The following is a 27,919-nucleotide window of genomic DNA, read 5'->3' as shown; positions in this document are numbered from 1 at the left end:
TGAGAATCCCGGCGACATCGCGGCCACGAAGTCCTCGCGCCGCTTGGCGTCGCCACGCGGCCTCCTCCGCCGCCTCGACACCCTGGCGGCTCGGCCCACGCCACGCGGTGCACTCGGCGTGTTCCGGTCGCATCAGAGGCACCGGGGTTTTGAGCGGGTGGGGCGGTGACAGCAGAAGCAAGTGTCGGCGAGGGACACTGACAGTGGAGATCTGAAGCTTTCGTGACTGCAGGGATCCACACTCTTTGGTTCTTGCGGTAAAGTCACGCGCAGCAGCCCCTTTTGCCAACGTCAGCAATTGCCTCTTGCTGTGGTTGTCCCCCACCTGATGACGGACGCTTGTGTTGCACCCGAAACGTCGAGATTTATTGTATTTTCTACCTACGTGACTTTACCGAAAGAACCAAAGAGTATGGACATTGACAGTTCAATGAAGCGCAGGTGATCACAGCATAGATGCAGAATCGCCCTGAGAACAGACATCTCCACGCACACTTGTGAGTTCAGACGAAATGTTCAACAGCAGCGTGGCTTGGGCACCGAAACCTCCCGCTGAGCCTCCCGCACTCTGCACCGTGCTGGCGGCGTGCCTTCGTTTGGCTCCACGAGCCCCGAGAGAAGCCCGCAGGAGTGAACCACATGAACCCGTAGGAGTGAACTACATGAACCCGCAGGAGTGAACCACATGAACCCACAGGAGTGAACCACATGAACCCACAGGAGTGAACTACATGAACCCACAGGAGTTAACCGCATGAACCCACAGGAGTGAACCGCATGAACCCGCAGGAGTGAACCACATGAACCCACAGCAGTGAACCACATGAACCCGCAGGAATGAACCACATGAACCCACAGGAGTGAACTACATGAACCCACAGGAGTGAACCACATGAACCCACAGGAGTGAACCGCATGAACCCACAGGAGTGAACCACATGAACCCACAGGAGTGAACCACATGAACCCACAGGAGTGAACCGCATGAACCCACAGGAGTGAACCACATGAACCCGCAGGATTGACCCGGCAAGAAACCGCAAGAGGCTGCACCATCAAGGAGCACGATTTATTGAAGTCCGCGCCGTGGGGACGGAAACACGGGGACCGGTCAGTGTGGTGCGGCCACCGTCCGGGAAACGAAACGCGGCGCCAATGGGGCGACGCACACGGCGCGACGAGCGTCCGGTCCGAGACGCGGCCAGCGGCCCCCCCCCTGCTCCCGCCGTGCAGGAAGGGGGGGGCTCCGCAGCCACGGCCGCTCGCGTCCGCTCCGGCCCCGGCAAATCGACGTCGTCCGGACGACCTGCCGGCCCCGGCAAGCGACCACGCCCGCCGCGGCCCGCTCGGTCCGGCCGCTTCTCTTCCATCGGCTCCGACCCCCGTCACCGTCCCTCGTCACCGTCCCGACCGCGACGGCCTCCGTCCGCGCCCTCGATCCCCCGGCTACCCCGTTCCGCATTTGCCGCCGCCGCTCCTCCATCGGAGCGACGTACGCTCCTCCATCGGAGCGACGTACGCTCCTCCATCGGAGCGGCGTGCGCTCCTTCATCGGAGCGTCGTGCACTCCGCGCCGCCTCGCTCCGCGGCCGCTCGACCGCACGCCGAGCGCGGCCGCTCCGGCGCCAACGGCTCTCCACTCCGGCGTCCGGGCCGCTCCTCACCGGGGCTCGCCGGCTCGGGTTTCGCCGCCGCCCCGGGGGATGCAGTCGCTTCACTCGCCCTCTCGTTCCTCGCGGGTGCTCACACGCACACACGGGGGCGGGGGCAGGGGGCAGGGCGCCTTGGCAGCCCCCGAATCCTTTCATCGACGTCGGTCCCCGGCCCCCCCCGCCCCGGCCCGCCACCTCCACCGCACGACGTGGAGTTGCGTGCGGGCGCTTCCGAGACATTTTGCATCGGGGTGGAAAAGAACCCCCAAAGGCTTTCGCCCCGCCGCGGTCGCTCGGGCGTCGTCGTCGCCGGCGTAGGAGGAGGTGCAGATGGCGACGGCGATGCACGAGCGTCGCCAACGCCGCTTCTCCCCCCCCCTTCCCCGCCACGTGGCGGTGACGACATCCGTGGAGCGAGACGCCGCGCGGTGGGTGGGGGGTCGGGCGTCAGTCCGAGTCGCTGGAGTCGGACGTGGGGTCGCCCCGCGTCACCTTGCTGCGGTGCAGCATGGCGCGCTCGTATGCCACCTGCACCGACTTGCGGATGTTGGATTTGCGTCCCTCCAGCATCTTGGCTTTGTCGATGGCCTGCTCCACGCCCAGGGCCACCAGCTTGGAACGGGGCAGCCACTGCCTGCGCGCACGCGGTGGGGGGGGGGGCACACGAGGGCAGCGTCGCGGCCGTTGGCGCACGGAGGGGACGGTGAGAAAGATGGCCCCGTGTCACGTACGCACGGCAGCATGACCGCCACCATCAATACCACCATCATTACCACCACATCACCATTACCACCATGATAACCACCACCATCATTACCACCATCGTCATTACCACCATCATTACCACCACTGTCATTACCACCACCACCATCATTACCATCATCCTCACCACGACCACCATCATTACCATCATCACCAACCACCACCATCATCATTACCACCATCATCATCACCACCGCCACCATCACCATCACCACTATCATCATTACCACCATCACCACCACCACCACCACCATCACCATCATTACCACCATCATCATTACCTCCACTACCATCGCCATCATCACTACCAGCATCTCCACCAAAATCACGACCACCATCGGCATCACCATCAGCATCTCCACCACCAGCAGCAAGGAAAAAGATTGCCCTCTATACCCATACAGACTGTTGGGGCGAGGGCTGTTAGCGAGCAGCACCTACGAAGGCCGGCATGGCACATGAGGGGGTGGGGGCCAGCACAACGCCCTGCCGCCTTTGTCTCCCCAGTGGCGATGTTTACACATCACACCAGGTAGTCATGTGAGGCCGAGTCGACCTAGGGGAGGCCCAGGACCGGTTCAGATAATCGTCACCGGTGTTGGCCGTGAGCGGGAATCGAACCGCTACGCCACCGCTCCCCACACACTCGCACATGACAGGGCATGACACGGCAAGATGACGTGGCGCAGAAGGCACTGACCGCACAGGAAGGGAACACCGTGGTAGCGCGCGCGCACACACACACATCTGAAGTGCAAGCTCAAGACGGCGCGCTCGTGCGGCAGGATTCACGCCGGGGACTTAAGACGAGACGCCCTGCGAATGCTCCCAACTCGAGGTTCCGCATTCGTCCTTTTGTTAAAGTCCCGTCTCCCCCACGGTGCGAGCTGTAAAGCTCCTTTGCGTTTGGACGTCAATAAAGCGGAGTAAATTACGAAAAAAAAAAAGTGGAATAGACAAAGAGGTGAATGGGTTTGTTGAGGTTGGGGAAAAAGAGACGATGGGAGGGAATTCCAAATGAGAGCAGTTTGAGGGAAAGCAGCAGAAAGGGAAGAGAAGTGACCTGCAGTGTGGTGAGTGCCTTGGTGAGTGGGTGAGTGGGTGGGTGAGTGCCTTGGTGAGTGGGTGGGCGAATACCTTAGTGGGTGAATTTGTGAGTGGGTGGATGGGTGAGTGCCTTGCCGGGTGGGTGGATCAGTGGGTGGGTGGGTGAGTGAGTAACTTCGTGGGTGGGTGAGTGGGTGGGTGAGTGCCTTAGTGGGTAAATAGGTGAGTGGGTGGATGGGTGAGTGACTTTGTGGGTGGGTGAGTGGGTGGGCGAGTGATTTGGCGGGTGTGGAAGTGGATAAGCGAGTGGGTGAGTGTGATGAGTGCGCACGGTGTGGTGGATGAGACAAAATAGCGAGCGTCTGGTGGAGCCCTAAGCTTGGGTGGAAGAATCAATGGGGGAAGTTCACAGGAACCGTGACCACGGTAGTAGCGATAGAGGAGCGCTGAGGAGGAGGCGGCTGCCCACCGATGAGTAAGCGAGTGAGTCGGTGAGTGTGGGATCAATCACCGCATCTGCTTCACTCTGTCGTGTGCAGCAGTGAGGATGGAACTGGGTGCCGCACCCCAGATTTGGCAGCAGCAGTAAGACTCCAACTGAACCTCATGGCGGGACCCCGGGGTCCCATGAGTCCCCTGGCTCTCGCATCAACTGCGTTGCGACATCATTCTATGTCTGTTGAAGGCGAACGATACGGCAATCTATTCCTCTCGACGAGCTCTACACGATGCGCTAATCAAAGTTTCAAAGTTTTCTTTCTTCTGCGCATTCGTCCTCGCTGCTGAGCTTGGACGACACGACAACATGACAACAGAATGATCCGCGCCAGGCGGGTCGCGGCGTTTGTGTGCGCGGTGGGACGGAGTCGCCATAAATAAATTAATTACGATTTTGACTTCTGCTTATTTGGGACCCCGGGGTCCTGCCACAAGGTTCAATTGAAGCAGAATGTGTGCTCTGTAGCAACATGGTTATCGCTTCTCCGATATCTCCTGAGCCAGATAGGTAACAGCGCCATTCCACGGTAGGACACGGAGCCTGCTGCTGTGCCACGCAGATTGACGGTTCGACCGCGAATAAGAACAACGTCGTCGTCGTCATCGCGAGGTTTGGCCGCAGGCGGCGTGGAATTGCCTCGGTCTCACGCCAAGAAACAACCGGGCGGAAGACTCAACAGGGGTGACTTTCAACTGCCCCCTGTCGCCCCCCGGCCTGGGGTGGTCTCCCTGTGGCTCCTCGTGCGTACCAGGTGTGCCTGTGTCCCAGGTGTGCCTGTGTGCCAGGTGTGTGTGTGTGCCAGGTGTGTGTGTGTGCCAGGTGTGTGTGTGTGCCAGGTGTGTGTGTGTGTGTGTACCAGGTGTGTGTGTAGCAGGTGTGTGTGTGCCAGGTGTGTGTGTGCCACGTGTGTGTGTACCAGGTGTGTGTGTACCAGGTGTGTGTGTGTGTGTACCAGGTGTGTGTGTGTGTACCAGGTGCGCTTGTTGTCAAAGAAGAGGACAAGGAAGAGGGGCTCCGTGGCCTCCATGATGCGCGTCTCGCCCAGCTTGAGCACGTCGAGCGGCGGCACGGGGATGGCACGCCGTTGTGCAGGAAGCCTTCGCGCGGCATCTTGGGGTCGATGATCTACGATGCACGGACACACAGACGCACGAACGCCATCACCCCCCACGTGAGGGAGGTCGCTCCAAACAAACGCGGGCAGCAACGGCAACGAATTATGGCGGGGGGCGCAGCGTCGTGACGCGTCGCGACGCGTTGCGATGCAGGCTCAAGCGTCGTAAACGGCGGTCACCACTGGCAAACACCGCAGAATGCCGAGTCGTTTAAAATTCGGACAGAGTAAACCCCGCGACAAACGTCCGTCCAAACGCAAAACCCATTCACCGAACAAAAAAATATTGATGGCAAACGTCGCGACAGCTACGGTTTCCGGAACGCAGTCAAATAAAATGGAGATGTCAGCAGGAGAAAAGGGATCAACAAAAAAACAATTAACGAGGAACGAATGGAACAAAACGCGTGTGAACAGACCCCCCCCTGCCACCGGTAAAGCCTTGAAGAGGCTTTTGGGGCAAGCGCTCTTCGCGAGCACCTACGAAGACCGGCACAGCATGCACACGCATACGCACACGCGCGTACAAGCGCACAAGTACACACGCACACAAGTGGACGCGTACACACAGACACACACATATGCGCGCACGCGGTCCCACGCGGTGGCTCCCCCCCCGTGCGTGCGGTGCCCCCCCCCCCCCACCCGCTCACCAGGGCCGGGTACGAGGGATAGCCACGGCACTTGGCCCACACGAGGTCAAGCGCCTCCAGGGGGGTGTCGTCGTCGTCATCGTCGTCGTAGTCCCAACTGGCGCACGGCAGCCCCTTGCCACCTGCGGGGACGGCACGGCACGAGCCATGCTCGGCACCGCGACACTCAGCGGCGCGTCGTGCGGTGGCGTGCGACGTCGTGGGGCGTCGTTCGGCGTGGTGCGGCGTGGTGCGGTTTGGTGTGGAGTGGTGCGGTGTCGTGTGGTGCGGTGTCGTGCGGTGTGGTGCGGTGTGGTGCGGTGCGGGTGTCGTGCGGTGTGGTGCGGTGTCGTGCGGTGCGGTGTGGTGCGGTGTGGTGCGGTGTGGTGTCGTGTGGTGCGGTGTGGTGCGGTGTGGTGCGGTGTCGTGTTGTGCGGTGTGGTGTGGTTCAGCGCAGGAGTCCCCCCCTCCAACCCACTGTAAAAGAAGGTAAAAGTGCAGCCCTTTTCTCGCTCGCGCTATTGCCGGCGGAAGATTCCTCCACGGAGGGAGCTCCAGAGGGCGCTTTCCCGCCCTTCCACGCTGACCGGACAGACGCTTTGGGAGAGGTGGGTTCACCCAACCTCGCCCTGGAGCCCAGCATTGTTATTATTGTTGTTGTTACAATTATTTGTTGTTGTTACACTTGTTTACCCAGCAAAGCCTCAGGAGGCGATGATTGCTCAACGTTTTCTAACCGTGATACCAGGCGCGTACGAAGAACACACTCAATCTGTAGGTGATTTTTCAAATTTGAGCCACGACACTGACCGGCACACCTTGACCTCATCCTCTCCTCCTCCCTCTCCTCCCCCCCCCCCTCTCCTCCTCCCCTCTACTCCTCCTCCCGCCCCGCCCCTCTCCTCCTCCCCCTCCTCGTCTTCCCCCTCCTCCTCTCCTCCTCCTGTCCCTACGCGCCGCGCGTACCAGAGTCGCCGCCGCCGCCGGCGCCCCCGGCGGTCTCGTTGTCGGAGCCCGAGGTCTCATCGCTGCTGTCCTCGGTGAAGTTCACCCGAGAGAAGCTGGCCTTGCCTCGGCTCTGCTTGTCTGGGGACGCACTGCAGAAACGGAGAGACAGAGACGCCAACAAGTGGGCGGGGCGAGCGGGAGTCACGTTGCTGGGCGCCATGCGGCAAGAGGCTTGAGACGGCGCCAGCGACGCCGGACACCCAAGAGCTGTGGTGCCATGGGGGGGGGGGAAGCCCGGGCCACAGGTCAACAACCGCCGTTCAAGTCCCCCGCACGGCGGTACTCCGTTTTATCGACCACCAAACCCGAGAGTTGAACTCGCCACCTTGCGATGGGGCGAGCCGCTCGCTCGACCGCGACGCCACCTGGCCGGATGAATGGTCGTCAAACCGTTGCCAGATGAAGGCCTCCCCCAACGCCACGTTGCTTAGGCGAGTTGTTTTGACCGTACTTCGCCACGCCCACGATCGGCGCGGGTCGGTGAAAGTGGCAGGGGGGCCAGGAGCGACCGTTTCGGACATTACCCCCGGCAAGGATTCGAACTCGGGCGAGCCGGCATCGCGGTGCAGCGCGCTAACCACTCCGCCGCCACTCCGCGACGGTCGCGTGCGCCGCACGTGCCTCGTATTGTCGGTGGCGGCGCTGCTGGAGGAGCTGGTGGTGGACTCCGAGTCGGAGCTGCTCTGCTTGTGCCGGTAGACCAGGAAGCTCTGCGTGTTGGCGTCCTGGGCAATGCACTCGAAGCCCTCGTCTGCGCCTAGACGCATGGACGGCACGGGCGTGGACGAGTGCAAAGGAGTACGGCTCTGTCGTGAACGCAGCGTAGCCAGTGGTGATGGAGGTGAAGAGAGCGGTGCATGCGTGTGTGTGACGGAGGTGGGTGTGTGCATGCGTGTGTGACGGAGGTGGGTGTGTGCATGTGTAACGACGGTAAGCGCGTGATGCCGGCGCGCGTGTGACGACGGCGCGTGTATGCGTGCGTGACGACGGTGTGTGTGACAATGGCGTGTGTGTGCGTGCGTGACGAGGGCGTGTGTGCGGGTGTGATTGTGGCTGGCAAGGGCGGGTACCGGCGTGCGAGAGGCGGCACGATGACCCGTCGCTGTCGCTCTCCGAGCTGGAGCTGCTGCGAGGGCGCTTCCGAGGGCCCGGTGTGGAGCCCGGGGGCGCGGAGGCCGCGGCCGCGGCGCCGGCGGGGACGCACCCCGGCCCTCCCGAGCCGCCCACGGACGAGGTGGACGACGAGGACGAGGCCTGGCCCGGCCCGGGGCCCGCCGGCGGCCCCGCCGCTCCGCCGGACTCACGGTGCTTGGGGGGACGTCCAGGCCTGCGCCACGGGGTCAAGCGGGAATCAACGCGGCGTCGTCGACGGCTCACCGGTGAACATTCGTACGGCCGAGGCATTGCGTGCGCGTGTACTTTACGCAAATGACATCGGCGATAGTGTGGCTAAATCTACTCGTTTGAATCAGTCGGGCGGCATTGTCTTTTCATCGGCTGCGTAACGCTGTGTGGAAGCTACCTGGTATGTCGCTCTGCATGAAGCTTCGGGTCTTCCCGGCCACAGTCATGCCCTCCCTTCTCTACGTTTGTGAAAGGTGGACCCCCCTAATGGAACATCTGCACCGGTTATAAACCTTCACGCTGGCTTGCCTACGATCCATCCTGGATTTAACTAGACCAGATTGTGTGAGCTCACAAATTTTTGAAATATCCGGACACATTCCCATCAGTGAGCTCCTCCGGCAGGCAAGGCTGCGTTGGCTGGGTCATGTAGCCCGCATGCCCAGCCATAGCATGCCCAAGCAGCTTCTGTTTGTCCGCATGGAGGGAGCTAAACCGCCACAATATGGGCTGGAGAAGAGATGATCTGATGCAGTACGGGGGGATGTGGAGCCGAATCAACTTGCCGATGGTACCAGCGGTGTCAAGATCGGCCTCAGTGGGGGAGGCTCGTGAAGGACGCTACTGGGCAGTTGGAGGCAGTCGCCCTCCAACAACAACGGAGGGTGGAAGAGCGACGCTCACAACAACGAGCGGAGCACCGGGTGGCTAAAGCACAGCAAGTTGGCACAGTAGGGGGCACAGGTGGTGCATCAGTCAGTAATCTCAGTCATCTCAGTCATCTCAGTCAGTCGACCCGTGGCACCTGAGTCTGCCTCGTGACCTCCTGCCAGCAGGCGTTCGACACTTCACATGGCCTCAAGGTGCACATGGCCTGGCACAAGCGTCGTGGTGACGTCACCTCCACTTAGTGGCGAATGGCGGTTGTTGTTGTTGTGTGTGCATGGGAAGCAGTAGTGTAGCGGTTAGCGCGCTGCGCTAAGATACTAGCGACCCGGGTTCGATTCCCGCTCAAGGCAAACACCAGTGACGATTATCTGAACCGGTCCTGGGCCTCCCCTAGGTCGACTCAGCCTCAAATTAGTACCTGGTGCGATGTGTGAACATTGTCACTAGGGAGACAAAGGCGGTCGGGCGTGGTGTTGGCCACCCACCCCCTCGTGTGCCGTGCCGGCCTTCATAGGTGCGTGCTCGCTAACAGCACTTTCCCCTACAGTCTGTTAAGGCTACACGTGTGTGTGTGTGTGCGCGTGCTTGCGCTCAAAGACCCACTCCCACCCCCCATAGCCTAAACAGACTCTTGGGGCTTGTGCTGTGGCCAGATCCAAGGCTGGCCGCCTTCGGGCAAATTCTAAATGTTGTGGTTTACACTCCAACACACCGGTGTGCTGAACGAGTAACGAATTGCCACGTTTTGTGTACGTGACAAAACCGCTTACTAATTGGCCATGTCAGGCGATTTAACCCAAAACAAACCTCTATGATGGATAACACTGGTCACGAAAGCCCCGCCGGCTCTGTGTTAAACAGACTCAGAGTCCCTAATGGACCGAGGAAGGGAGATTCCACACGGTGGGGTCTTTTCGTCTCTGCCGCTCGCGACCATCTGACCGGCGCTGCTGCTGCTGCTGGTGCTGCAGGGGGAAGGGCTTGCTCTTCTTGCTGAAGAGCACGAAGGTTCGGCGTCCCACGTCGGACGCGCGGCCTCCGCCTCCTCCTCCGCCGCCTCCGCCGGCGCCGCCGCCGCAGCCGCCGCCTCCCGGCGACGGCGGCCCCCCCCCGAGGGATGCCGGCCCCAGCGGGGAGCCCCCCCCGTCGTCGTCCCCTAGCAGCAGCCCCCGCGAGGCTCCCGCCCACGCGCTCGCCCCCGTCGCCTGCGGGAGGGGGGGGGGGGGACGCAACGACGACGGCCGCCACCGCCGTTAAGTTACGACGACGACGTCACTGCGCCGCTTGCGCCAGGCTAGGTGCACTTCCAGCGGACCCGGAGGCACACACGGGGGCACGTGGAGACACGCGCAGGCCGCGTGCGCATGCACGTGCAGGGGCATAACCATTCCTGAGTGCGCAAAGACACAGGCACGTACAGATGCATAAACGCTGAACACACACGCATCTACCGGTGCACACAGGTGAACAAATATACAATAAGTAATATTTAAAAATACTTTTTTAAAAACACGCTTTATTGAAATGGCCCCGAGGCTTGCCATAACGTAAGGGAAAGTGGTGATTCACAGCCAACGTCAGTTGAGCGTGGACAATTAGACCCAAGGCAAAGCATAACATATAAAAAAGATGGTTTAAATTTGTTTCTTTTTATTTTTAATGATAAAATATAGTATTGTCATCAGTATGACATAAGTATACCAAGTTTGCAGTCGATACGACATTGGGAAGTGGGTTAAAATTGAGTTACAAAGATTTGAGGATACGACAACAACAACAGAGTGAGTTAATAGAAAGCGTGTAAAAAGACAAAGATCCCCCGTGTAGCCTTAACAGCACTACGCCCAGCCACCTTTCCCCAGTGGCGATATTTACACACCGCACCATGTACTCATTTGAGGCTGACTCGACCTAGGGGAGGCCCAGGACCGGGACCAGTTCAGATAATTATCACTGGTGTTGTCCGTGAGCATGAATCAAACCCTGGTCGCCAGGTTCGTAGTGCAGCTCGCTAACTGTTACACGCGTATACACATGTACATGCACGCGCAAGCACACACGCTTTCGGGGACCACTCACCAACGAGTCGCACACACGCACAACCAACACGCGCAAACACGCTAGGAGAAAGACGAGCGCACCTGCGTCCTCCCGGGTGTGACGGGGCTCGGTGCGGTGCGCTGTGGTGCGGTGCGCTGCGGTGCGGTGCGCTGCGGTGCGGTGCGGGAGCTACTCACCCACGGAGGCTGCAGCTGCTGCTGCCGCGGACCCGGCGTCGCCGTCAGCGAGCCGCCTCTTGCCGCCGTGGCGTCCGGCGCGACCCCGACCCCTCCCGCGACCCCCACCCCCGGCGCGACCCCGTTCCCCCCCGTGACCCCGCTCCCCGCCGTGACCCCGCAGCCCCTGGCCCCGTGGCCCCGGCGCCGCTGCTCGACCCTTGCCCCCGCTGCCTGCACAAGACCAGCGCGAGTCAAGCGGCGTGGGGAGCGGCCTCGCTTGCGGCGGACACGCGACAAACTCGCGCGCAGTGTCCCGAAGAGACGCGCGTGGGGCTGCGCACGCCGACAACGCGGACGGCGCCCCGCACGCTGCGCCCACGCACCCACCTCTCTCCGGCCCCTCCGCGCCGACGCCGCCGCCGCCCTCGTCTTCGGAGGACGAAGACGACGGAGAAGAGGTGGACGACGAGGAGGAGGACGAGGAGGAGGAAGAGGAGGAGGCCGAGCGGGCCGAGCCCCGGCGAGTCCCCCCCGGGAGGGTCGTGGGGGGAGGGGCGCCCCCCCCGCACCGGGGAACCCGCGGCCCCTCCGCCCGTCCCGGGCGCCGCTTCGACGCGACGCCGCCGGCGGCGCCGTGGCACTCGCTCTGCGGCGGGCCCCCCCCGGTGGAGGGAGCGGTCACCGCGGCCGGCCTTGCTCCCCCGCCTCGACGCCACGAGGTCTGTGCCGGGGTGGGGGGTGGGGGGTGGAGGGTGGGGGGAGAAACGCTGGTGAGATCAACCACAACGTCACCTCGCTAATGATCTCGTCGAGGAGCGTACAAAATCATCACGCAAACTCCAGTGGTCATCCTCACAGCAGCAGCCGCAGTTTTTGGCCAGCCTGAAATCGTGCGGCGCTTTCAGATGCGCTTCTGTTGCCGTTGGCAACACATCCGATGTTAGGAAGCCACTGGGAGCAATGATGCTCCCAGTAGCTTAAACGAAGTTCTTGAGAACTGCTGGTTGTTGTTGTTGTTGATTAGCACGGTTGGCTACGTACAGCGCGAAACAAGTTCAACGTACACACGTACGTGAGAGCAGTGACGCTCGGTTCACCGGCTCCGAGAAACTCGCAGTTTCCCCGTCCCTTAGAGCCGCAGCAGCCCTGTGTACAATGCGTGTGTGCGTGCAATGTGTGAGGAGCGGTAGTGTAGTGGTTAGCGTGCTGCGCTATGAACCCGGCTACCCGAGTTCGATTCCCGCTCAGGGCCACCAACACTGGAGACGATTATCCGAACAGGTCCTGGACCTCAACGAATTCGACTCGGCCTCAAACGAGTACTTGGTGCGGTGTGTAGTAAACATCGCCACTGGGGAGACAAAGGCGGCCGGGCGTGGTGCTGGCCGCCGTCCCCCTCGTGTGGCGTGCCGGGCTTCATAGGTGCTGCTACTCGCTAACAGCACTCGCCCCGACAGTCTGTTAAGGCTGTACGGGAAATATTTGTCTTCGTGTGTGTGTGTAAGCACAATTTCTGAGTAGGTGCGTGTGTTTCTGTGCATGTGTATTTCTGTGCGTGTCTGTGCGTGTCTGTGCATGCGTATCTGCGCGTGCGTTTCCGCACGTGCGTTTCTGCGCACGTGTCTGTGCGCGCGCGTCTGTGCGTGTGCGTCTGTGCCCGCGTGCCCCACCGTGGGCGGGCGGAGCGGCTGGCGCCGTGGGGAGGTGCATGCCGCTCTCGTAGTTGAAGCCGATCCGCTCCGCTGCCGCTTGCGCTTGCCGCAGGATCACGGCGCCCTGGTCCCTGAGCCGCACGGCCGCGCGGTAAAAAATCGTGTCCTGGGCACACAAAAGACAAAGATGACCCGTGTAGCCTTAACAGACTGTTGGGGCAAGTGCTGCTAGCGAGTAGCACCTATGAAGACCGGCACGGCACACGATGGGGTGGGTGGCCAGCACCACGCCCGGCCGCCTTTGTCTCCCCAGTGATGGGGTGGGTGGCCAGCACCACGCCCGGCCGCCTTTGTCTCCCCAGTGTCGATGTTGACACCGCACCAGTTACTAATTTGAGGCTGAGGCGTCCTATCGAGTCCCGGGTTGGTAGTGTGGCGCGCTGACCGCTACGCCACCACTCCTCACACACACACACACCCTGCACCCACACCCCGCACCCACACACAAATCCACACACACATCCCTCACCCACACAACAACAACCGCCATTCGCTACTAAGTGGCGGTGACGTCACCACGCCGCTTGTGCCAGGCTATGTGCACGTTGGGGCCATGTGAAGTGTCGAACGCCCGCTGGCAGGAGGTCACGGGGCAGACCCAGGTGCCACGGGTCGACTGACTGAGATGACTACTGTGCCAACTTGCTGTGCTTTAGCCACCCGGCGCTCCGCTCGTTGTTGTGAGCGTCGCTCCTCCACTCTCCGTTGTTGTTGGATGGCGACTGCCTCCAACTGCCCAGTAGCGTCCTTCACGAGCCTCCTCCACAGTGGCCGATCTTGACACCGCTGGTACCAGTCATGGGCAAGTCCACTAAGCTCCACGTCCTCATGTACCACATCACTCCATCTGTTTTCTAGCCCCTGCCGTGCCTGTTTAGCCCCCTCAATCCGGCCGAACAAAAGCTGTTAAGGCATGCGGTGACTGGGCATGCGGGCTACATGACCAAGCCAACTCAGCCTTGCCTGCCCGGGGGAGCTCACCGATGGGACTTTATCCAGATCTTTTAAGGATTTGTGAACTCCTCACACACACACACACCACGGCACTCAGCATTGACACCGGCGCTCTCTGCGGCAGTGACACCTCTGCGGGTCGCCGCCAGCTCTTGGGGGCCGCACGCACCTTGGCGTTGTACTGCATGCAGTTGTTGACGATGAGTTGGAAGTCGCCGGCGAAGGTGTCCATGCCGCGGTACTCGTGCGAGTCCACGCGCTGCCGCATCGTGGAGAAGTCCATGGGGGTTTTGATGTGATCCAGGTAGTCCGACACCTACGCAGGGCAGAGACAAAGATCCCCACCCCCCCCGTGTAGCCCGTTACAGACTGTCGGGGGCAATTGCTGCTCGTGAGAATCCGTGAAGGCCGGCACAGCACACAAGGTGGGGGGGGGGGGGGTGGCCAACACCACCCCCGGCCGCCTTAGTCTCACCAATGCTGATGCTCACACGCCACGCCAGGTAGACCGAGGGGAGGCCCAGGACTGTTTAAAATAACCGCCACCGATGTTAGCCATGAGCGGGAATCGAACTCGGGTCGTCGGATTCGCAGCGCAGTGCGCCAATCACTATACTACCTGTTCTATCCACTGCTGGATGAAGGCCTCAAACGAGCCATTGCCATCATGCGGGAACAGTGCTGCTGACCCAACATCTCACTCCGGTACACGAACTGACATCGTCGCTCCAACTCCACGGTGGTTGCTGTGCTAGGATGCGTTCTCCCCTGTCGCCATCGTCCCGGATGGTACGTAAGTTGAACTTCATTCGCACCGTACGTAGTCAACCGCGCTAATCGGAGGTGAAGGGGAAGAACAACAGACTCATGGGTCTCTGTGTGAGTCTACGGGTCTCTGTGTGAGTCTACGGGTCTCTGTGTGAGTCTACGGGTCTCTGTGTGAGTCTATGGGTCTCTGTGTGAGTCTATGGGTCTCTGTGTGAGTCTACGGGTCTCTGTGTGAGTCTATGGGTCTCTTTGTGAGTCTATGTGTCTCTGTGTCGGTCTACGGGTCTCTGTGCGAGTCTACGGGTCTCTGTTTGAGCCTACGGGTCTCTGTGTGAGTCTACGGGCCTCTGTGTGAGTCTACGGGTCTCTGTGTGAGTCTACGGGTCTCTGTGCGAGTCTACATATGTATTTTGAACTTCTTTCACATGTACGTAGCCAATTGCGCTAATTGTAGGTGCGGGGCTAAATGGGGGGGGGGGGGGGAGGACAACAAACTAAATTACAACACCAAAAAGCAGTTCTAAAGAAATTAGTCAATCTATTTTCAGACGCTGTCTCCCCGACAGACCTGGTCTTCACCTGAGGACGGCTGCTTGCGTTGTGGCCGAAACGTCGTGAGAATTATTTTATAATGTTTTATTTTTATTATTTTATTATTTCCCTTCTACGTGACTTTACCGAAAGAACCAAGAAGATTAGTCAATCTAGACGGTGATTTTAAAGCGCATCATAGCTCCCAGTGGCTTCGGCATATCGGAAGGAAGAGCGGCGTTCCAGACGGCCTCTACGCGGCATGCCGCACAGCCCAAGCCGCTGTCGCTTCTCGTCGAGTCGATGCGACGACGGCGGCCCCCACCACTCCCCGCTCACCTCCTCGAGGCACACGGGCTCCGAGAAGATGCTGCCCGTGTCTCGCTCCTGCAGCAGCTCCAGCGTCCGGCGTAGGAAGATGACGAACGGGATTAGCCGCGCCTCCATCACGGCCTCCTGCGCTCGGATCTGCACAGCGCGAAACACGCGGACGGACGTCACGCCGGCGTCACCGCACACGACCACGCGTCACCACAGGGGACACACGCGACCACGCGTCACTGTACAGACACACACACGACCACGCGTCACTGTACAGACACACACACGAGCAAGCGTCACCGCAGGGGACACACACGACCACGCGTCACTGCTCAGACACACACGACTACGAGTCACTGCACAGACACACACACGACAACGAGTCACTGCACAGACACACACAACTACGAGTCACTGCACAGACACACACACGACCACGAGTCACTGCACAGACACACACGACTACGAGTCACTGCACAGACACACACACGACCACTCGTCACTGTACGGACACACACACGACCACTTGTCACTGTACCTACACACACACGACCACTCGTCACCACACAGACACACACAGGCACACGCGTCACTGTACGGACACACACAGGCACACGCGTCACCGTACCGACACACATAGACCACTCGTCACCGTACGGACACACACAGGCACAGGCGTCACCGCACGCGACCACACGTCACCACATGGACACACATTATCACATCTTACGACACGTCACCCATTAATGATTACGTATCATTACCCATGAACACATATCAACACAGCAGACACGGTTGAACATTCAAAAAACATTACAGCGTGCTACCACACACAAAGACAAAGATCTCCTGTGTAGTCTTAACCGACTTGTTGGGGCAAGTGCTGCCACAGCACAAGCGGAGGGTGGGTAGCCAACACCACGTACGGCCACCTCTGTCTCCGCGGTAGCAATGCTGACACATTGCATCTTATACTCATGTGAGGCCGAGTCGACCTAGGGGAGGCCCAGGACAGGTTCACAAAATCATCGTAGTTTTCCATGAGCGGGAATACAACTCAAGGTCGTCAGATCCATTACCATACATGGCCCGGAGCACGGGGATTGGCGGCTGAGTGTGCGGCGTCTACACAAGGGTCACGCGCAACTCGGCGTGTCGCCGTGACGACGTGCGCTCGCGTCGCCGTGCCGACGTGCGCTCGCGTCGCCGTGACGACGTGCGCTCGCGTCGTCGTGCCGACGTGCGCCCGCATCGCCGTGACGACGGTCACCACCTGCTCGCGCTTGAGCTTCTCGCGCTTGCGGATGAGCTCGACGAGCAGGCGCGCCCGCTCCAGGTCGTGGCGCAGACGCTGCCACGACTTGAGCTGCTCCTTCAGCGCGTGCCTCTTCTCTCCCAGGTGCTCGCGCTGGGGTCACGCCGGGCCGGGGGGCGACGGGGGGGGGAGAGGGGGGGGAGAGGGGGGGAGAGGGGGGGGAGAGGGGGGGGAGAGGGGGCGTGAGGAGGCTGAGCCGCTCCGTGTGATTTGGTGAGTCGCGGCCGGAGGTGTGTCATTTTTCCTCGGGCGTCATCCCAATTGCGGTATCGGTGTCGCGTCGTCGCGAGAGACGCAGCAACATGTGTCACCACACGGGGGACACGCCATGCTAGAGCTGGCCTAATCAATGACGATATTCACACGCAGGTTTCTTTCTCCCGTGTCAGAAAACGGCCCGCAGAAACAGCTATCGCAGAGCTACCTCCGAGCGACCCTCGTGGTTCGCACAGTAAGAGGGCGCCGACTTGCAAACTGCTTCGCAGATAACACGTTCGTCACATAACAGTCAAAACCTATATTGAATTCTCAAAGCTGGAATTTTTGCCAAATAAGTGCAGAAATGATTATTCTACGTGATGCTTTTGTGCGCAGTCGCTGGTCACCAGGCCTAGAACAGCGACTCACTGCACAAGAGAACCCGGTGGGGTTTCATTGCAACCCGGGTTTGAACCCATGACCTCAGCGGTGCCCGCACAGCACCGTGACTTCTGAGCCAACCCAGCAGCCCTTGCAGGCACAAGGCATCGACTTATTCATCGATTCAACAAAATAAAATGTTGAAGTATCCTGATAAGTAAAATTGAGCTGTGCGACACGTGATAATTTGACAATTTCTACAACTTACGTGGAACTTTTTTTTACGTTCTAATCCCCCCCCAAAAAAACTCAGACCAAACTAAATCTCTACAAACAAAATAAAATAAAAACTACGGCAAAAAAAAATAAGTTACAATTTTCAAAGCGCAACGGATGACCACGGATTGCGACAGTTCGCCGAAACGTCTGTGTTAGAGGCTCAGCGAATGTTCACTGTGAATCTTGAAGGGCAGCCGCCGTTACCTGCTCCATGGATCGCTGCGACTGCAGGTGGGACTGCAGCCTCCGCAGAAGGGGCACGCCGTTGCGGGACTGCCGCTTGAGCGTCCAGTAGCTGTGCATGCGCTGCATGAACTGGCTCTTGCGTTGCATGGACACGCGGCTAATGATCTTGCTCAGCCTGCGGGTCAGCGAGGTAGGGGGAGGGCGGTAAACGAAGGCACGGCAACGCACGGCATCAGGGCACCGGCAAACTGCCCCGCTGATAAGAGGGGTTTCTAAGTGCCATGCATCAGAGCTCTGGGTTCAAACTCACACCTCCATTTCTCCAGATTCCAACCCATACTAGAAGTTGGGCTAATCAATTACTGTCTTAAGACGCAGGATTTTGTTTTTGCATCACAATTAATGAGGTATCATTTACTCTACCTATTACCGGCTCATTACTCAATAAATACAATAACTAAAAAAAATGTGTATATATGTTACTCTTTGGCTCTTTCGGTAAAGTCACGTAGGTAGAAAAATAATAGATCACGACATTTCGATCGCAACACAAGCAATCGTCATCAGATGGGACAACCACAGCAAGAAAAAACTGATTCCTGCAGTCAAGAAAGCTTCAAATCAAGATTGTAGATATGCTGTTCTTCCTTGTGTTCCCACATGTGTGTCGCTGCCCGGGAAGTGATGGCGAGGGCTTGGGGGCGTAAATTGGCGGCGTCACGCTGGGCACGCTCCCCTTGCCGGGGGGGGGGGCTTCTCACCTTTCAGAGGCCGGCATTTTTGGGGGCATCTGCCATTGTTTTTAAACGGGCCTCAGAATGAGAATGTTTATTTTATCTGAGTAAAACCACCCCCTGAGCGATTCAGCTCCTTTTTCAATGGTGACTCGGCCAGCCCCGAACTATCGCGCAATAAGGATCGGTCGATGAGAGCAGACTTCATCGATTTATTTACATGTACAGGGCCTAACCCACGCCTCCAGCCTCCAGGGCTTATCGCCGGCTCCCAAAATGCTCCCCCCCCGCCCGCCTCTCCAGCCAGCCCCCCCACCCCCGTCATCGCACATCTGTCCGAGACGGCCGTGTAACACCGCGCACCTGTGGGGAGGAATGCACGGCACGGACACGATGGGCACAGCGGCGCGCCGCTCCGCCAGGATCTTCCGCGCCTTCTTCATCTTCTGCTTCGACTTGGCCTTGGCTTTCTTGGCCGACCAGCCCGGGGTGCAGCCTCCGGCCGCGCCGCCCTCCCCGTCCTCGCCGTCGCTCTCGCTGCCTGTCAGCAGCAGCGGCCTACGAGACGCGGGGAATGAACGGCGATGCAGAGGCATCCGTGAAGCGCGGCGGGAACGTGACGGGAGCGTGACGGGAGCGTGGTGGGAGCGTGACGGGAGCGTGGTGGGAGCGTGACGGGAGTGTGACGGGAGCGTGGTGGGAGCGTGACGGGAGCGTGGTGGGAGCATGAAGGGAGCGTGGTGGGAGCGTGGTGGGAGCGTGGTGGGAGCGTGGTGGGAGCGTGACGTGAGCGTGACGGGAGCGCGACGGGAGCGTGACGGGAGCGCGACGGGGAGCGCGACGGGAGCGTGACGGGAGCGCGACGGGAGCGTGACGAGAGCGTGGTGGGAGCGTGACGGGAGCGTGGTGGGAGCGTGACGGGAGCGTGGTGGGAGCGCGACGGGAGCGCGACGGGAGCGTGACGGGAGCGCGACGGGAGCGCGACGGGAGTGTGGTGGGAGCGTGACGGGAGCGTGGTGGGAGCGTGACGGGAGCGTGGTGGGAGCATGACGGGAGCGCGACGGGAGCGTGACGGGAGCGTGACGGGAGCGTGACGGGAGCGTGGTGGGAGCGTGACGGGAGCGTGGTGGGAGCGTGATGGGAGCGTGATGGGAGCGTGGTGGGAGCGTGACGGGAGCGTGACGGGAGCATGGCGGGAGCGTGGTGGGAGCGTGACGGGAGCGTGACGGGAGCGTGGTGGGAGCGTGACGGGAGCGCCCAACGTTGAACAGGAGCGTCCCCACCGGGTCGCCCTGGCATGAGTCGTGCCGAACCATGACACTCCACGTCGCTTAATCTTATGGCTTGCCATGTCACACCACGCCATGCCACACCGCAGCATGTTACATTACACCACGTCACACCGCACCACGCCACACCGCACCACACCGCAACACGGCACACCACGTCACACCGCACTGCACCACACCGCAACACACCAGACCGCAACACACCACACCGCAACACGGCACACGTCAGACCGCACCACGTCAGACCGCACCACACCACACCGCAACACACCGCAACACACCACACCGCAACACACCACACCGCAACACACCACACCGCAACACACCACACCGCACCACGCCACACCGCAACACGCCACACCGCAACACACCACCCCACACCGCAACACACCACCCCACACCGCAACACGCCACACCGCAACACACCACACCGCAACACACCACACCGCATCACGCCACCCAACATCACGTCACATTGCACCACACACCGCACCACACCGGACTGCACCACACTGCAACTCACCACGCCGCAACGCCGCACCACACCAAGCCACACCGCTCCCTGCCACACCGCACAATGAGCTCTGCAACTGGTAGCCTACGGAGCTCGTCTAGACAGAGAAGGCTCTTGAGAGTGGGCCGACGAGTGATACGGCTCAGATAAGGGCCTCAACTGCCTCACCTGTACACTCACACAGGTGAGAGAGCTTCGGCTATGCCTCACCAGTTCACGCAGGACACGAGCGAGACGGAGACGCGCACAAGGACGAGGGGACACGTACCGCCGCACACTGCCGGGCGGCGTGTGAATGTCGCAGTAGGCCGTCTTGCGGACGCTGAAGGACGTCCCGTTGGCGCCCGTCTCGCGCACGGGCTCCATCTTCATGTAGAGTCCCGCCTGCTGGGCGCACGTCACGTGGAAGGCCGTGTAGCAGTTGGCCTTGTGGCACTGGATGCAGGCGCCCGAGCCGCGCTGCTTGCACACGTAGCAGGTGAGCTTCCAGCGCGCCGGCGGGATGTGCTCGATGCTGTCGATGGGCTCCAGGAAGACGGTGTTGGCGAAGCACACCTCGGGGATCCACAGTGCGCACACCACGTGCGCCCAGCGCCCGTCGTCCGTCTGCTTGAAGGCGCCGCCCTTGTTGGGGCACAGCGCGCAGTCCACGGCCCGCGAGGGCGACTGCAGGCAGCGGCGGCACAGCCACTGGCCCTCGGGGATGTAGGGCACCCCGTAGCACTCCTGGTGCACCGCCAGGTTGCACATGTCGCAGAAGAGGATCACGTTGCTGTTCTGGCACTCGCCGTCGTTGCAGATGCAGCAGAGGGCGTCCTCGTCCGGCGGGGGGCAGCGGCACCGACGCTGCGCCGGGGGCGGCGGCGGGGACGGCGGGCGGGCGGGCGGCGGCACGCACACAAGGTGAGAGACACAGGTTAGAGACGCGTACGGGTGAGAGACACAGGTTAGATAATGTGCACAGGCGAGACATGCATATAGGTGAGAGATACACAGGTGTGAGACAAAGGGCTACAGACGCATAGAAGTGAGAAAGGCACCAATCATGCATCCGTAATCCACTTAACGCTGGGTTTCAATCGCAAAGTTTTGGACAATCCTTATGATCAATTTGGCTTGGCTTTCACTTGGGTAAAACAGAGCTAATCTATGAGCACGATGAAAATTTGATTAAATCATTAAGAATTAACACAATCTTGGCTCTTTCTAGCTGATGGCCACCACAATACTGTGTGCAGCACCTAGGAATGCAGCTTGCATTTAGATGCTTGACACACAATCAATGCGTGTTGTGGGTGGGAAGTCAATTACGAATTGTGGGTGGGTCCATTGGGTGGGTTTAGGTGGGTGGGTTGTGTGGGTTTGGGTGGGTGGGTGCATTTGGGTGGGTTGGGTGGGTTTGGGTGGGTGGGTGGGTTGGGTGGGTTGGGTGGGTTTGGGTGGGTGGGTTTGGGTGGGTGGGTTGGGTGGGTGGGTTGGGTGGATTTGTGTGGGTGGGTTGGGTGGGTTGGGTGGGTGGGTTGGGCGGGTTGTGGTGAGTGGGTTTTGGTGGGTGGCAGTGGTGGTGGAGCCGCCGCCGATGCGGTCGGCTCAAACGATGGGCCCTCACCCCCGGAGAGGTCGGCCGCGTTGGCCCCTGCGCCGGCCCCCGCCGCGTCGCCTTGGATGCCGCCCGGGGGCTTGGCACGGCTCTCGAAGCACGACTCCTTCTCCAGGCGGTCCATGAGCAGCTCGAAGGACTCCTGGGTGACGGGCGGCAGGCCCTCGGCGTGCCGCCGCTCGTTCATCATCTCCAGCCACGCGTAGTCCTCCTCGTCCATGTGGTACTCCACCTGAAGGGGGGGAAGCCCCACGGGGGGTAACGAGCATGCGAGTCACCCGGCCCCCTAACGCTCGTCCGCCCCCTCCCCCACGTCCGCCCCCTCCCCCACGCCCCCCCCCGTGTTCGCCGCCAAGGAGGGGGGGGGGTCGTTAATTTTGTCATTGGCAGGCGAGAGAAACGTTCAAAAAGAGGTGTCGTGCGAACGCGCGAGCTTACGCTGAACGAATCGACGCGAAACGCCGTGCCGTGTGTACGCGCGCACACGCATGGACGCACGGACGCGCACACGCACCTCCTCGTCGAGCTCTTCGCTGGACTTCTCGATGTATCTGTAGTAGGCGCTGGGGCGCGCGGGCGCCACCGGCGCGTCGTACTCGATCACGCGGAACATCGCCTCCGGGATCTTGCACGGGGCCGGGCCCCCCGCCGGCGCGCACGCCGCACCGGAGGGGGCCGCTCCCCCCGAGCCGGACCCCGAGCCGGAGCCCGGCCCGGCGGGAACCCCGGGAGCGGCCTGGCCGGGGGTGGCCACCGCTCCCTGGTGGGCCGACGTCCACGCGCCTCCTCCGCCGGCGCCCGGACCCCCGCCGCTCCCTCCTCCTCCGTCCCTCCTGCGCTCCTTGTGCTTGTGCCGCCCGCTCTTGGGTTGCTGCTGATGCTGCTGCGCCGTTCCGTCGGCGTTCTCTTTGTTGCTGGCGCCGGTCTCCACGGCTCCCCCATCCTTGTGTTTCGTGCGCTCGTGTTTCACCTCCCTCTGCGCGCCTCCTCCTACTCCTCCTCCTGCTCCTTCGGTGGCCTCCTCCTCCTCCTTGATGCCGGCGACGCCGTTCTTACCGTCGCCGTTCTCGTGGCCGCCGGTGCCGTTGTTGTGGTTGCGCTGTCGCCGCTCGTCCCCTCCGGCGGCCACCACCGCCGCCTCCTTCTCCTCCGGCTGCGGCGCCGTCTCGTCCTCGTCCACGATCTCGATGGAGTCGAAGATGCTGATGCGGTGGATCCGACCGTCCAGGTCGACCTCCACCAGGCGCTGCGCCTGCGCGTAGGTGAGGGCGTCGCGCCCCGGAGAGCGAGCGGAGCCGCCGCCGCCCGTGGCCCCCGGGGACGGAGCCCCGGAGGCCCCTCCGCCGCCGCCGCGGCCCTTGCGGCCCCGGGGCTTGCGCGCCGGCGTGGGCGCCCCCGCGCCGTCCCCATGCTCGTAGTGGAAGAGGTGGTACTCGATCCCGCTGTAGGACTTGTAGATCTTGCGGCACGAGGAGACGGGGCATTCGTAGGGCGGCTTGGTGGCGCGGAGGTTGCAGCAGTAGGTGCGCACGTCGAAGTCCAACCCCACCATCGCGCTGTCTGTGTGTGTGTCTGTGTGTGTCTGTGGGGAGCGGTGGTGCAGCGGTTAGCGCGCAACGCTATGAACTCTGCGGCCCGAGTTCGATTCCCGCTCACGGTCAACACCGGTGATGAATATTTGAACCGGTCCTGGGCCTCCCCGAGGTCAACTCAGCCTCAAATGAGTACCTGGTGCGGTGTGTAAACATCAACACTGGGGAGACAAAGGCCGCCGGGCGTGGTGTTGACCACCCACCCCCTCGTGTGCCGTGCCGGCCTTCATAGGTGCTCGCTAACAGCACTTGCCCCAAGTCTGTTCAGGCTATATGGGGGATGATCTTGGTCTTTTTCTACGTATGTGTGTGTGAGCACAGCCACGCCACACCCTGCGTGGGTCTGTGAAAGTATCTGTGCGAGGTACAGGCCACAGCACCCTCCTGCCTGGCCCCACCACGTCAGTACCACTAAATCCCCTACATAGAAGACCTACGTGTTCGCATGCAAAATGGGTTGTCGCGGTGGTTAACGCATTTGCGCTACAAACGCAGTGGCCCAAGTTCAATCCCCAGCCACGTCTCACGACTCCCTCCTGGGGCCTCACTTAGATCGACTCGGCCTCAAATGGGCTCCCGGTGCGGTGTGAAATTTCAGCAGTGGAGAGACGAAGGCAGCCGGGCGTGGTGGGTGTAGACACAACCACCGCCTCTCCTCTTCGTGCTCCGCCGTGGCCAGGGAGAGAGGCAAGCTGTCGCAGGCGACAAGTTGCACCGCGCTCATCAAGCTTGTGCCGAATTACTCTGCCGCGTGGAGTTGCACGTGCTGTGACATCCAGTCTGCAACGCCGAGTCGCGCGTCCTCCGTGCTGGCGACTTGCCGCTGCTGTAGAGAGGCTTGTCCGTGTTCAACAGAAAATGAATATCAGTCAATACCCGTGCGGTTCTGGGGCTCACCGCGATATATTATGGCATGATGTAACCACGTGCTTGCTGTGCGTGCATGTGTAGGTGAACGTGTGAGTTATCCTTACGTGCTGTGTGTGTTGAACGTGAGCTATCATTACGTTCTGTGCGTGTGCTGTGTATATTGAACTTGTTAGTTGTCTTTACGTGCTGTGTGTGTGTTGAACGTGTGTTATCATTACGTGTTGTGTGTGTGCTGTGTGTTAACGTGTGAGCTATCCTTACGTGTTGTGTGTTGGACTTGTGAGTTGTGTTGTGTGTTAACTTGTGAGTTATCTTTACGTGCTGTGTGTTAACGTGTGAGTTATCTTTATGCGCTGTGTGTTACCTTGTGAGTTATCCTGACGTCCTGTGTGTTGGACTTAAGAGCTATCCTTACGTGCTGTGTATGCTGTGTGTGTCGTGTTAACTTGTGAGTTATCTTTACACGCTGTGTGTACTGTGTGTTAACTTGTGAGTTATCTTTACACGCTGTGTGTACTGTGTGTTAACTTGTGAGTTATCTTTACACGCTGTGTGTACTGTGTGTTAACTTGTGAGTTATCTTTACACGCTGTGTGTACTGTGTGTTAACTTGTGAGTTATCTTTACACGCTGTGTGTACTGTGTGTTAACTTGTGAGTTATCTTTACACGCTGTGTGTACTGTGTGTTAACTTGTGAGTTATCTTTACACGCTGTGTGTACTGTGTGTTAACTTGTGAGTTATCTTTACACGCTGTGTGTACTGTGTGTTGACTTGTGAGTTATCTTTACACGCTGTGTGTACTGTGTGTTAACTTGTGAGTTATCTTTACACGCTGTGTGTACTGTGTGTTAACTTGTGAGTTATCTTTACACGCTGTGTGTACTGTGTGTTAACTTGTGAGTTATCTTTACACGCTGTGTGTACTGTGTGTTAACTTGTGAGTTATCTTTACACGCTGTGTGTACTGTGTGTTAACTTGTGAGTTATCTTTACGCGCTGTGTGTACTGTGTGTTAACTTGTGAGTTATCTTTACGCGCTGTGTGTACTGTGTGTTAACTTGTGAGTTATCTTTACGCGCTGTGTGTACTGTGTGTTAACTTGTGAGTTATCTTTACACGCTGTGTGTACTGTGTGTTAACTTGTGAGTTATCTTTACGCGCTGTGTGTACTGTGTGTTAACTTGTGAGTTATCTTTACACGCTGTGTGTACTGTGTGTTAACTTGTGAGTTATCTTTACACGCTGTGTGTACTGTGTGTTAACTTGTGAGTTATCTTTACACGCTGTGTGTACTGTGTGTTAACTTGTGAGTTATCTTTACGCGCTGTGTGTATGCCGTGTGTGTGTGTCGTGTCACCGTGCAGTATTTACGTTACTCGCAGGGTCTTGGGGTGCGCTGTTTGCCACGGGCTGAGTCGAGGCTGCTGCTGGCGGCAGCTGAAGCGTCCAGAGCCCGGGCGACGCAGGAGGGTGTGGGGGGGGGTCTCTCTCCCTGCCTCTATGGCTCGATGTCGTGTCTCTGTGTCTCTTTGTGACTCTGCCTCTTGTCCACGTGAGTTGCTATATGCCCCGATGTCCCCGTGTCTGTCTTTACGTCTCGCTGTGGCCCTATGCGTGCTGTGTGTAATGTTGTCTCTGTGTCCTTGTGTGTGTCTCTCTCTCTGTCTTTCTATCTGCCTCGGTGTCTCTCCCTGTCCTCAGTGTCTCTCTGTGGTGTATGTCTGGTTAACCACTCTGTACGCCGTCTAAATATCGTGTCGTAGGTATACAACGCCTCTCCACATCGCTGCGTCTCTCTCTAAATGTCCATCTCCCTCTGTGTATGCTGCACACCGCCACGTCTCATGTATCTGGGCCCTTGCGTGCCACTATGTGTGTGTATCCCTGTGCCTAGGCATCTCGGTGCAATATCTCAACACACCTCTGAATGTTCTCTACGCATCTCTGCGTATCTGTAAACTGCAGTGTGTGTCGCTACGTGTCCACGTGGTCTCTCTACTCTGTCTCTCTGCGTGTCTCTACGTTGTCTCTCTACGCCCCTCTCTGTCTCTCTGCCTCTACGTTGTCTCTCTGCGTGTCTCTCTACGCTGTCTCCGTGTCTCTCTCTACGTGGTCTCTGTCTCTCTGCGTCTCTCTACGCCCCTCTCTGTCTCTACGTGTCGCTCTGTCTCTACGTGGTCTATGTGTGTTTCTCTCTCTACTCCCCTCTGTCTCTACGTTGTCTCTCTACGTGTCTCTCTCTACATGACTCTCTCTACGTGTCTCTCTGTCTCTCTACGTTGTCTCTCTGTGTGTGTCTCTCTACGTGTCTCTCTACGTTTCCTCTCTACGTGGTCTCTGTGTCTCTCTACGCCCCTCTCTGTCTCTACGTTGTATCTCTACGTTGTCTACGTGGTCTCTCTCTCTGTGTCTCTCTATCTCTCTCTACGTGGTCTCTCTCTGTGTCTCTCTCCGCTCCTCTCTGTCTCTAAGCCTCCGGTCGCTCCGCGCCATGGCGCCTCTTGCCCGATCGCGTCCGGGTCACGGGGGCGCGCGTGACGTCACCGGCACGTGACCGGAGGAAGCGGCCAGCTGGGGGGAGGGCACGTGACTCTCGCTCGGCGACCACGTGACCCCCCCCCTCCGGAGGCCATTTAAACTCGGAGCACGTGGCTCATGGATGTCGAGATTATCGGCAAGCGCCAGGGGCTGCTGCCAGTCTTTACAATCGACTCGACATGCTCCTCACTAACACTGTGGCCTTGTAAGGAAATATACATGTAATAGGCAACGTTTCGGGCAATGGCCCGTCTTTAGAGCACATAGATAAGGAGAGATGGGAGTGGGTAAGATTTGGAGACTGCACTATATACTGCGGGCCTGATAATAATTAAACATTTTTCATTACAGTGAGTACAAATGTATAAACATTGATTCTTGCACATGTGATGCAATGCATTTAAATATAATGCCCAGCCCTGTCAATCCACTGCTGGACGGATGCCGTTGTCAGTCATTGGGCGGGCGTTGCTGGCCATCCATACTTTACCAAGCTGGTCAGTGAATGTTGGAAGGTGGGGGCAGGACTGGTTGAGATACTCGCCACAGATGTTAGCCGTGGCTGGGAATCGAGTTCATCGCAGCGCAGTGCGTGAACCACGACATGAACGCTCCCCAAACCTTAACACAAAGATCCCCGTGTTGGACTTCCAGGTTGTTTGGGCAAATTCTGTGAGCAAGGATCTCCAAAGGACAGCACGACGCACGAGGGCGTGGTGTGTCCAGGACAGTGCGCTAACCACTTCGCCACTGCTCACCCCAATGCATCATGTACCGTGAGATAACAAATCTACATTAACCAAGGCTAGTTGTGTGGCCATTTAAATATCTCAATCTGCAATTAATGATTAATTAATCAGATATCATCTTGAAAGAGGTGAGAGTATGCACTGCACTTTCTACTCCACCGTGACTGGCCGATCAGCTGTGGTGTGCCAAATAGACAGAAGCAGAAGAGGTTTAACAATGTGCCCAAATTGTCTTTGCTTAACCGATCATGGTCATCAATGCCGGGGAAGCGTGAACTCGCAGGCTCGCACAGCAAACGACACAAGGCGCCAAATTCGCTTCAACGCATTTTTATTTCTGTGAAAATCCAGTCACCTTGGCAACACCACGTCTTTAAGACCCTGCCCTGGCCAGACCCTCCCCATCTCCCTCCATCATCACCACCCACCATCACCATCG

At 59.3% G+C, this 27,919-nt stretch overlaps 1 protein-coding gene across 1 annotated transcript; it reads right to left on the bottom strand.

Moving 5' to 3' along the window:
• Nucleotides 1-1,055: 1,055 nt before the first annotated feature.
• BRPF1 (bromodomain and PHD finger containing 1) lies at nucleotides 1,056-26,734 on the bottom strand. Its single transcript, XM_078610734.1, is given in 23 exon segments — nucleotides 1,056-2,286; nucleotides 4,932-5,034; nucleotides 5,037-5,085; nucleotides 5,728-5,849; nucleotides 6,673-6,803; nucleotides 7,336-7,471; nucleotides 7,785-8,041; nucleotides 9,670-9,908; nucleotides 9,910-9,932; nucleotides 10,965-11,177; nucleotides 11,334-11,595; nucleotides 11,597-11,667; nucleotides 12,617-12,764; nucleotides 13,782-13,928; nucleotides 15,251-15,379; nucleotides 16,506-16,640; nucleotides 17,610-17,766; nucleotides 18,689-18,883; nucleotides 20,397-20,959; nucleotides 20,961-20,974; nucleotides 21,738-21,960; nucleotides 22,243-24,157; nucleotides 25,565-26,734. Coding segments are annotated over 22 exon segments (4,542 nt in total). The 5' UTR covers nucleotides 23,281-24,157; nucleotides 25,565-26,734; the 3' UTR covers nucleotides 1,056-2,099.
• Between the last annotated feature and the right edge of the window lie 1,185 nt (nucleotides 26,735-27,919).

This window comes from Lampetra planeri, chromosome 34 (genome assembly GCF_965212315.1).
Source record: "Lampetra planeri chromosome 34, kcLamPlan1.2.h2, whole genome shotgun sequence".
NCBI lineage: Eukaryota > Metazoa > Chordata > Hyperoartia > Petromyzontiformes > Petromyzontidae > Lampetra > Lampetra planeri.
The sequence above is the reverse complement of the archived record's forward strand: the minus strand, read 5'-3'. Positions and strand labels throughout refer to the sequence as shown.